The 12,122-nt window shown below is 38.5% G+C and overlaps 1 protein-coding gene across 15 annotated transcripts in view; it reads right to left on the bottom strand.

The window, feature by feature from the left end:
* The window catches only part of IFT88 (intraflagellar transport 88), an 87,570-nt gene that overhangs the window by 39,041 nt on the left and 36,407 nt on the right, over positions 1-12,122 (bottom strand). For all 15 annotated transcript variants that reach the window (XM_067016407.1, XM_067016401.1, XM_067016400.1 and 12 more), the window contains 3 exons: positions 11,151-11,265; positions 9,059-9,290; positions 8,020-8,090 (listed from right to left, as the gene is read on the bottom strand). In XM_067016407.1, the coding sequence (XP_066872508.1) occupies positions 8,020-8,090; positions 9,059-9,290; positions 11,151-11,265 (418 nt within the window). The remainder of the gene's footprint in view (positions 1-8,019; positions 8,091-9,058; positions 9,291-11,150; positions 11,266-12,122) is intronic.

Below are 12,122 nucleotides of genomic sequence, written 5' to 3'. Positions count from 1 at the left end.
AACAAAAAAGATTTAGAAATACGGTATAAAAAGAGTTTCGATTTATTTCTTAAAATGTAAGTGTAAACACTGTCCGGGCAGCTATGCTAGCAATCTGTTTACAAGTCAGGTTGAAAACCACGACTGGGAAATGCGATCAGGAAGCCACGACCCTTGGGGTCAGCAGTTCTTGGTCTGTGATGCATTCTGAGGAAAGAAGGAAAGAGAGGAAGAGGGGGAAGGGAGGGAGAAAGAAGGAAGGAGAGAGAGATACACAGGACTCTGAAGCTGAAGCTGCATAATCTGCACCGTCTGTGAAGATGAAAGGGTGAAAACTGCCACTACAGAAACTATGGTAAACCCTAAAACTGAACTACTACACATCTCTATAGATTTGCCTAATCTTCACCTTTCATTTTACAAATGGAATCATAGAATATGTGGTCTTTTGTGTGACTGCCTTCTTTCACTTTATCATAATGTCCTCAAGGTTCATGGGTACTGTAGCATATGTCAGTATTTCATTCATTTTATGGCTAAATAATATTCCATTGCATGGATGGATCATATATTTTTAACCCATTCATCAGTTGTGGACATTTGGGTTGTTTCCACTTTCTGGATACGAATAATGCTGCTATGAATATTCCTGTATAACTTATTATGTTATTATGTGGATGTATGCTCTGATTTCTTTTGGGTATGTATCTAGGAGACAAATTGCTGGGTCATACATTGTCTATGAAGAACTTCCAGACTTTTCCAGAGTGGCTGTACCAGTTTACATTCCCACCATCAGCATACAAGGTTTCAACTTCTCCACATCTGCATCAACACTTGTTATTATCTGTCTTTTTGATTCAGTCACACTAGTGGGTGTGAAGTGCAATCTCATTGCAGTTTTGAGTTGCATGTCCCTATTGAGTACTGAAGTTAAGCATCTTTTCATGTGGTCATTGCCATTTGAATATCTGTTTTGAAAAAATGTCTATTCATATCCTTTGTATATTTTTAATTAGGTTTTGGCCTTTTTATTATTGAGTTGGAAGAGTTCTTCTACCTACTGTAGAAGTAGGTCCCTTCTTGGATACATGGCTTGCAAATATTTTCTCCCATTCATTAGGTTGTTTTCACATTCTTGATGGTATACTTTGAAGAATGAAAGTCTTTAATTTTGATGAAGTCCAACTTACCTATTTTTTCTGTTTACCTATTTTTTTCATACCTAAGAAACCACTGCCTAACACAGGTCAATAATATTTACTTCTGTGGTTTTTTTCTAAGAATTTTGTAATTCTAGTTCTTACTTTTAGGTCTATGATCCATTCTGAAGTAATTTTTCTGTATGGTGTGAGAGAGAAGTCCAACTTCATTCTTTTGCATGAGCATATTCAATTGTTCCAGCACCATTTGCTGAAAAGACTATCCTTTCCCCATGGAATTGTCCTGACAGTTTTATTGACTAGAAATGTAAGAGTTTATTTCTGCACTCTCAATTCCATCCCATTGACTTTTATGTATGTCTTTATGCTTCTAACATAAAGTATTATTGCACTGTCTTAATTAGTGTGGCTTTGTAGCTTGAGTCCTCGAACTTTTCTATTCTTTTTCAACATTGTTTAGGCTGTTCTGGATTCCTTACATTTCCATATGAATTTTAGGATCAACTTGTCACTTTCTGCAAAAACACTACTGGGATTTTGATAGGGATTACACTGAATCGGTAATCTGGGGAGCACTACCATTTTAGCAATGCTAAGTGCCTATCCATAAACATGTGATTGATCTCTTTCCATTTATGTAGCATTTCTTCCAATGATGTTTCACAGTTCTCAGAGTACAAGTTTTGCATTTCATTTGTTAAATTTATTCCTAATAAATTATTTTTTATGCTACTGTAAATGTAGCTGTTGATTTTCAGATAGCTCATGGCAGCGTGTACCACCGCCCCTCTACGGCATTTTCAGACAGCTCACTAGCACTGTGAGCTACACTTCTATAGTATTGTTGATTCTTACATGTTTACCTTTTACTCTGGAAGCTTGCTGAACTCGTTTATCATTGGTAAATTTTTTTAGTGCATTCCTTAGGATCTTCTATATACAAGATCATGTGATCTTTAAAGAGAGGGAAGTTTTACTTCTCTCCAATCTGGATAAGTAAGTCTTTTAGCTACTTTTCTTTCTTTCACCATTATTATAATGTGAAACTGTGGGTTTTTCATAGATGTCCTTTATCAGATGGAGCAACCTCCTTTCTACTCCTAGCTTGTTGAAGTTTTGTTTGTTTGTTAAAATCCAATATGGATTTTGTTCCCCCGCAATTTTTCCTTTTTTTTTTTTTTTTGGTTTACTGAGATGATCATGTGGCTTTTGTCCTTTGTTCTACTGATATCCTGTATCATATTAATTGAATTTTAGATGGTAAACCAATCTTGTAGTCTTGGGATAAATCCCAATTAGTCATGGTGCATAATTCTTTTCCTATTTTGTTAGTATTTTTGGTTTGCTAATATTTTCTTGAGAATTTTTAATCTATAGTCATAAGATATTTTTCTGTCTCTTCTGTTTTATTTTGGTATCAGGGTAATACTAGTTCATAAAATGAACTATTTTCTGGAAGAGACTGTATGGAAATGATATTTATTCTTCTTTAAACATTTTCTAGAATTCTCTGGTAAAAACATATAGGTCTGGAGATTTGCCGTATAAATTCAATTTCCTTAACATTCAAAGGCCTAGTCAAAGGATCTCTTTCATATTAGGTGAGTTGCAGTGGTTTATTTTTTAAGAAAGTGGTCCGTTTCGTCTACGTTTCAAATTTATGTGTACGGGGTTGTCTGTAGTACTCCCTCAGTATCTTTCTGATGTCTGCAGGGTCTGCAGTGACAGCTACTATTTTGTTCCTAACACTAGTAATTTGGGTCTTCTCTCTTTTACCTTCATCAGTCTTGCTAGAAGTCTGTTAACTTTACTGACCTATTCAAAGAATCAGCTGTTTCGTTGATGTTCTGTATTGTTTCTCTCTTCAGTGCCAATGATTTCTGTTATTATTTCTTTCCTTCTGCTTCTTTTGGGTTGATTTTGCTCTTCTTTTTCTAGGTTCTTTATTTTTTAATTGAGGTATAGTTGATGTACATATATATAAAATATATAATACCTGAAAAATATCAATTATATATATATAAAATCCCTGAAACATATATATGTTTCAGGTGTACAACATAGCGATTCACAATTTTTAAAGGTTATGTTCCATTTATAGTTACAAAATATTGGTTATATTCCCTGTGCTGTACATACATCCTTACAGCTTAATTATTTTATACTTTTTCTAGGTTCTTAAGCTGGGAGCTTAGGTTATTGATTTAAGACTTTCCCACTGTCATTCTAATTGCTTTTCCCTTATGGGTTGTTTTCTCTGCCTCCTTACAAGACTTTGTGATTTTAGGGACTTCCCTTTTGGCCCAGGGTTTCAGACGCCACACTCCCAAGGCAGGGGGCATGGGTTCAATCCCTGGTCAGGGAACTAGATCTCATATGGCACAACTGAGAGTTCACATGCCACAACTAAGGAGCCGGCAATCCTCAAACAAGATCGAAGATCCCGCATGCCACAACTAAGACCTGGCACAGCCAAATAAATAAAATAAATATTTTAAGAAAAAAAGACTTCGTGTTTTTTTTTTGTTTGTTTTGTTTTTTTTTTTTTGCTGTATGCGGGCCTCTCACTGCTGTGGCCTCTCCCGTTGCGGAGCACAGGCTCCGGACGCGCAGGCCCAGCGGCCATGGCTCACGGGCTTAGGTGCTCCGCGGCATGTGGGATCTTCCCGGACCAGGGCACGAACCCGTGACCCCTGCATCGGCAGGCGGATTCTCAACCACTGCGCCACCAGGGAAGCCCAGACTTCGTGTTTTTAATTTTCAGAAGTTTAATCATGATATATCATGACATGGATTTTCTTGGGTTTAGCCTCCTTGGGATTTCTTCAGCTCCTTGTACTGTAAGTTTATTTTCCTTGCCAAATTTAGGGAGTTACCAGCTATTATTTCTTTAGCCTAATCCCTTTCACCTCTCCTTCCCAGACTTGATGACACAAATGTTGGTTCTTTTGTAATAGTCCCAGAGATCCCTGAGGCTCTGGTTATTTTGGTTTTTAGTCTATTTTCTCTATTTGTTCAGATTGGATAATTTCCATGTTCTCTTCCAGTCACCAAATCTCTCCTGGCTCCCCTTCATTCTCCTGTTGAGTCCCTCCACTGAGCTTTTCATTTCAGCTGTTATATTCTTCAGTTCTAAAATTTCCATTTGGTTTTTCTTTATATCATTTCTTTGCTAAGACTCTATTTCTTTTCTGAGGCTATTTTGTCATTTGTTTTAAGTGTGTTCATAATTGCCTGTTGAAGCATTTTTATCATGATTGCTTTAAAATTTGTCAGATAATTCTAACATCTCTGTCATTTCAGTGTTGGCATCTATGGACTCTCTTTTTTCACTGTTTGAAATCTTCCTGGTTCTTCGTATGACGAGTGATTCTTGATCAAAACTTGGACATTCCCTAGTGGTCCAGTGGTTAGGATTCCAAGCTTTCACTGCCATGGCCCAGGTTCAATCCCTGCTCAGGGAACTGAGACCCCCCCGCAAGCCACAGCACAGCCAAAAAAAAAAAAGAAAGAAAAAGAAACTTGGACATTTTTACATTATAAGACTGAATTTTAGAAGATGTGGTATATATACACAATGGAATATTACTCAGCCATTAAAAAAAAAGAATGAAATAATGTCATTTGCAGCAACATGGGTGGACCTAGAGATGATCATACTAAGTGAAGTAAGTCAGACAAAGACAAATATTATACGATATTGCTTCTACATGGAATCTAAAAAAATGATACAAATGAACTTACTTACAAAACAGAAACAGACTCACAGGCATAGAAAATAAACTTATGGTTACCAAAGGGGAAGGGGGGGTGATAAACTAGGAGTTTGGGATTAAAATATACACACTAGGGCTTCCCTGGTGGCGCAGTGGTTGAAAGTCCACCTGCTGATGCAGGGGACACTGGTTCGTGCCCCCATCTGGAAAGATCCTACATGCCACGGAGCGGCTGGGCCCGTGAGCCACGGCCGCTGAGCCTGCGCATCCGGAGCCTGTGCTCCACAATGGGAAAGGCCACAACAGTGAGAGGCCCGCGTACTGCAAAACCAAACCAAACCAAACAAACAAACAAACAAATATATATATATATACACACTACTATATATAAAATAGATAACCGGGACTTCCCTGGTGGTGCAGAGGTTAAGAATCCGCCTGCCGATGCAGGAGACACGGGTTCGTGCCCTGGTCCGGGAAGATACCACATGCCGTGGAGCAACTAAGCCCATGTGCCACAACCCCTGAGCCTGGGCTCTAGAGCCCGCGAGCCACAACTACTGAGCCCAAGTGCCACAACTACTGAAGCCAACATGCCTAGAGCCCGTGCTCTGCAATAAGAGAAGCAATCGCAATAAGAAGCCCGCACGCCACAATGAAGAGTAGCCCCCACTCGCCACAACTAGAGAAAGCCCGCACAGCAACAAAGACCCAATGCAACCAAAATTAAATAATAAATACATTTTTAAAAATAAAAAAAATAAAATAGATAACCAACAAGAACCTACTGCATAGCACAGAGAACTATACTCAGTATCTTGTAATAACCTATGGAAAAGAATCTAAAATAAATACATATATAGTAAATCAACTACAGTTCAATAAAAAAGTAAAAATAAAATAATGTTCATTCAGGCTCTTCAACACTACTTTCACCCTGATTCTGAGGATTTGGACAAGCCATGTATTTTATTTATTTATTTTTAAAAATTATTTATTTATTTTATTTTTGGCTGCGTTGGGTCTCCATCGCTGCGCATGCACGTGGGCTTTCTCTAGTTGCGGCGAGCACGGACTACTCTTCGTTGTGGTGTGCAGGCTTCTCATTGCGGTGGCTTCTCTTGTTGCGGAGCACGGGCTCCAGGCGCACAAGCTTCAGTAGCTGTGGCACACGTGGGCTCAGTAATTGTGGCTCACGGGTTCTAGAGTGCAGGCTCAGTAGTTGTGGCGCACGGGCTTAGTTGCTCCGCGGCATGTAGGATCTTCCCGGACCAGAGCTCGAACCCGTGTCCCCTGCACTGGCAGGTGGATTCTTAACCGCTGTGCCACCAGGGAAGCCCCAAGTGATGTACTTTAAAGAGCTGAATGCTTTTGTATTTTATTGTGAAAAAAAGAAAAGTGATGTAGAAATAAAAAGACTGAATTTTATTTAAATCTTCTGTTTTAGCTGTCTTTCCTGACACCAGTGCAGCAGGGAAAGAAGAGACACCACCGCATCACATGCCAGATAAGGGGAGAAGCCCATATTCCCCGCACAGCCTGCTTTGACACCCACGTGGGAGGAGGTCCTTGCTTCTGCTGGGTGGGATGGGAGTTCCTGCGTCCCCCAGTCCCTAATGACACCATGGTGGGGTGGCCTTGTTACGGCTGAGTGATGACCGAGGCCCTGATTCCCCACGGCCCCTCTGACACTACGCAGGAGGGAGGGTCAAGAGCACCCTGTTACTGCTGGGTGGGGCAGAGTTCCAGGCTCCCCACGTGCTGTCCACTACACCACAGAGTCAGAGCGGTGGGGCTCCATAAGGGCCTTGGGGGTTAAAGTCCTGCTCCCTACTTGGTCTGCTGGGGACTGAGTGTCTCCTTACAGCCTCGGGAGGGTGGAAGTCTAGGCACCCACTTGGCTGTTGCTGGCATGTGTGGGGATGGGACCACAGCTTTTTTCTGTGGCATTTGTCTGAAAGTTTTCTGTCTTGCTGGCCTACCCCTCACCTTGTCCTCTGGCTTTTCTTAGAGCCTTTTTAAAAAATGCAACCTCTGGCTTTCTGACTGCCAGCTTCTTCAGCTCCAAGTCTGGGCAATGTGAGGGGAATCACTGCCATGCTGTTCCTCAAGCCCTCGGGTCCCTTGATGAACTGCCCTCTTGTCTCTACCTTTCTTCTAATTTTGCTGTACATACAATTTCCAGGGTTTTTATTTGTACTTAGCGGGAAGAACATGGAAAAGTACATCTACTCCATCTTCCCAGAAGTGTAAGTTTAATTTTTGCTGTTAAACTAAATCCTAAAGATTAAGGGTCCTCCATCCACACAATGGAATATTATTCAGCCTTAAAAGGGAAGGAAATCCTGTCACCGGCTACACCGTGGATGAAAAGTGAGTCACAAACAGACAGTACCGTGATTCCACTTCCATGAGGTCCCTAGAGCAGGTCACATTCATAGACAGAAAGCAGAGTGGTGGCTGCCAGGGGCCGGGGGAGGGGGATGGGAGTTGTTCAGTGGGTACTGAGCTGCAGTTTGGAAGATAAAAAGAGTTCTGGAGACTGGCTACAAATCAATGTGAATGCACCTACCACTACCTTTGAAATGAAGAATTACATATCTTGGTTAAGATAAATTTTATGTTATGGGTATTTTATCACAATTAAAAAAAAAACAAACTAAGAGCCCTCTGTGATGTGATATAACTTCTAAGATACCTGTTGCATATTCAATAAATATTAGAAGATACAAGCCATACTTGACAGAGACTAGGTACCATATCGGAGGAAGGAAGAAGTGAAATAAATAAAAAGAATTTTGTCTTCGGGAGTTGAAATTTAATTGGGGGGCATGATAAAAATGCACAGAGACATAAATGTTTGAACAAAGGTAGGATGAACAAACTTCTAATGTTGCACCAGAGCCAGAGGGAAAGCAAATTACAGAGAAATAGTAAGAGTAACTGAGTAATAATAACTGGGATTAGCATGAGGACTGAGATTATATTGAAGGAGAAAAAAGAATCTAGTAAAGTATAGAAATGGTGAAACGACAGCACTATTCAAGAAATATATTGAATACAAGTTTTGAAAGAAATAATCAGAATGCATATTCAACTCTCTTACACAGAAGTTAAGACTACATTATTAAGTTTTAATCATGAAGTGCCCAAAATATTACCTTTCACGTTCCATTTGCCTTAGATGATCATTCTTTATAGCTTCAATCACTAAATTAGTATGTGGGTCATCCTGGGGGAAAAAAATGAGTGATTCAGAAGTAAGAATCAAGAACTAGATTTCTAATCAACCTCACCACTAGGCTAGCTGTATAAAATGGAGACTATATTAATCTTTCTAAACTATTTTCCCTTATGTAAAGTAAACATTTTCTTCTTACTTCTGATTACCTATCACATCCTCCACGGAACTAACATAGATTCTAGCAGCTGATACAAGGTCAGGCTGGAAAGAATAGGGCCAAGTACACAAGTGTGGCTGTTAGTACAAATGTATGATATTATAAATTCTTAACTCAAATATAAATGCTTTAATGATCATCAATTACTTAGTATGATCCATACTGCTACTTCCTACTGAAAACACAGATGACTTCTTTCACAACATATATGACTTTTTCTCAATATGAAAGTTATATATAATAGTTAACATCTACCCAGCACTTACTATGTTCCAGGTACTATTTTAAGCATTTCACATGCATTATCTCATTTAATCCTTATAACCCTACACGGTAGGTTGTTATAATTAGTGCTATTTTAAATATAGAGGAACAAGGAGAGTTAAGTACTGAGTACTGGGGCCAGCCACTATACCGCGACACCCTTACACCCTATCAGGAAGACCTATTAGGTTCAATTTATGAAACTGACATTACTATACATTGTGATGTATCAACACAGGCAAGTGCACAGGGTATGACTCCACACAAAATAACATTAAAGAATGACCATTTTTCCTATGATTCTCCTTTTTGTTTTTTGAATAAAATTGTGCAGTCTGTTTTAACCATCATCTCTAGCCCAATTTCAATAGCCCTGGTGTCAACCTAATTTAAATAACAAATGAAAATGATAAAACACATTAATACAGGGCTGGGAGAAACCTGAAATGTCATCCACTCCAACTTTCTCATTTCTGGAGACAGAGAAGCACAGGTAATCAGGAGCTGGCTACATAACAGTCTTCTTCATACTCACGTTTGGTGAGATGTATTTACCATCTTCATCAGTTTCTAATGGAACACCAATCAGCTTTTGGAATGCCTTCTTCATTTTTTCTCGATCTCCAACAGCAAAGTAACTAAGAATTAGGTTGAAGCCTGCCTTCAGGTTTGGTGCCATACTCATTATGTGCTCAAATGAATTAATGGCATCTGAATACTGCCCGGTTTTAATAAATGTAACTCCAATGTTCTGCATAATTTTAATCCTAGAGAAAAATAAACATGGATTTGCTTTAAAGGTCTGAACTCCCTAGTATGGCAATCAAGACATTCCACAAATAATTTCCTTCTTTTTTTTCCCACTTTACTTCTTTTTTGTTTTGTTTAAGCTATATTGAGGTTTACTTTACACATCATAAAACTCACTTATTTTAAGTGTATGATTCAATAATTATTGCTATATTAACACAGTTGTGGAACCATAACCACATTCTTACTCTGTCATTTCCATCACCCCAAAAAGAGAACCTGTGCCCCTGCAGTCATTCCTCGATCTCACCTCTAGCCCCAGGCAAACACTAATTTACATTCTGTCTCTCTGGATTTGCCTTTCTAGACACTGTATATAAATGGAGTTACAATATGTGATATTTTGTGTCTGGCTTCATTCAATTAGCATAATCTTTTTGAGGTTCCTCCATATTACAGCATGTAAGGGTACTTCACTCCTTTCTTATTGCTGCATAGTATTCTATTGTATGGCTATACCACATTTTATTTATCCATTGACTACTTGATGGACATTTGGATTGCTTCTACTTTTTGGCTATTATGAATAATGCTGCTATAAACATTCATGTACAATACTTTGTGATAACACATGATTTCATTCCTCTTGGGTATATACCTAGGAATGGAATTGGTCATCAGGTAAATTTGTGTTTAACTTTTTAAAAAAGCAACCTAATTATTTTCCAAAGTGTCTGGGCCATTTTACATCCTCAACATATGAGGAGTCCAATTTCTCTACATCTTCCCCAACACTAATTATTGTCTATATTTGATTATAGCCATTCTAATGACTGTGATCCTACCTTATTTCTAACCACTCCTCAATATAACGCCGTTTCAACTAAATCCTTTTGCTCCTAATTCTCTGAGCAGATCACAGTATTTCCCGGACTCTTCTCACAGTGCTCCCTTTGTCGGACATGTTACCCCTTCGCTTGTCTTCACTTAGTAACCAACTCAAGTATACCTCCTTTGTTAAGCCTTTCTTGACCTTTCTTGTTCTCAATAATTATTCCTTCAACTTAATTACTACACTACCTCTTGATTATGGATTGTTAAGCACTTAACATATACTATATAATATTATTATCTTTTTCTAAAATGCTCAAATTCTTGGCCTCACCTGGGTTAAAAGTACCTCAAGGGCATTGTGTTCTATAAGTTAGATATTTGCTGATGATAATGAGATATCATGCATAATTCGAAAACAAATTATTGCGAAAAGTGGCATTTACAAAGAAATTAACTTTCACAGAGGCATTGTACTGTGCCTAGGAGAAATTATGACCAGTAAGTATCCTGGTACCCTCCTATGTTCACATAGTTATAATCAGCCCATAAGGTAATCTACTGTTTCTGCTCCTGAAATACTGTAAGAACAGGAAACATCCCAGTATCCCCCTCTTCCCCCCTCTTCTAAGATTCAACAGTAACCCTTCCTCTCACTCTTCCCTTCTCAAGCTGTAGTAAGAATGTAAGGAGGTCTTGGTTTCCAGTCTTGCATTCTGGAGTCTGCTATGTTCTAAAGAACCGCTGTTTGATTTGGTGTTAGCAGTAAGCCGTATTATGGCGCTCATGGCCCGCAGCGTTATTCCCTATATAGGCCCGTTAGCTTAGTTTTATTCCAACTGATCACATATTATGCCTTCAACCTTTAACTTGCATCACACAAATGTATGCCAAGTAGTCACAAGGGGACAGACCCAAGTACTACAGCTACAACAAGAATCTAACACCTCTCATGTACAGATACCACAAAGCACTCAGCCCGCTGGCAACGTGTCAAAAGAGTGACCTTGTTTCTGAAGAACGACACTTAAATTTTACAAACTTACCTCATTTCTTTATGGACACTTGGAATTTGATCTAAGGCCATTCGGTAGAATTTAATGGCTTTGGAATAATTTCTTTGCTTTAAATAAATATTTCCCATATTCACTTTCAACCGTCCTAATTAAAAAAAATTTAATGAATATATAATCTACTTTTTTCACTTTTTCTATGATATTTTAGATGAACTTAATTTATATTTTTTGAAGGTCTTCTCAACTTATGAAACTTCAGACATTAACTAAAATTCTCACTTTAAAACAGTTATACTATTTTCATGTATGTGCACACTAAACTTCTGCAAGGAATTGGAGCTTAAGACAGATGGATTCCTGGAAACATGGCTAGAAAACAACAGAGTGACATTATAAAACTGGAGTTGTGTTCTTCTAAGAAAACATGGGACTTAAAAAATACTAGATAATTCAAACTTAGACCTTCTTTTGGACGTTATTCCAGCATCTCCCAGAGCTCCAATATGTACAGTTTATCCTTTTTTCCCCACGTTTTCTACAGTAAGCATTTATGAATTGATGAGAAAAAGTGTTTCTACAAAACTTGAGACTCAGCTCAAATGCAATGTCCACTCAGAAAGCTTGTCTAGACTTTCCAACTAGTCCTCGAATAATCCCACACATCTTCTCACCAGGACTTGGGGGTCCTAGGTAATAGGACCTCCGTAATACTCATCCTCCCTCTGCTCTATAGGGCCCACCCCAGGACCCAGGATAAAGATGCCTGTAGTTCAGGAATAAAAAGAGTACACTTACCTGGTTTAAACTATATGATGTAATAGTTTAATAAAATATTAAAGAAAATGATATTCTGATATACTTTAATACTGAGACCAAAAAATTACATAATATAAATGCTAAATATAAACAACAGTCTCTTGTGGATAATTATACAAGGGAAAGCATGTTCTGTAGGTTGCCATGGCTCATTCTAGCTGTGATACAGAATACTGTTTTCATTTA

Source organism: Kogia breviceps, chromosome 16 (genome assembly GCF_026419965.1).
Source record: "Kogia breviceps isolate mKogBre1 chromosome 16, mKogBre1 haplotype 1, whole genome shotgun sequence".
NCBI lineage: Eukaryota > Metazoa > Chordata > Mammalia > Artiodactyla > Physeteridae > Kogia > Kogia breviceps.
This window is presented reverse-complemented; position numbering and strand designations above follow the sequence as displayed.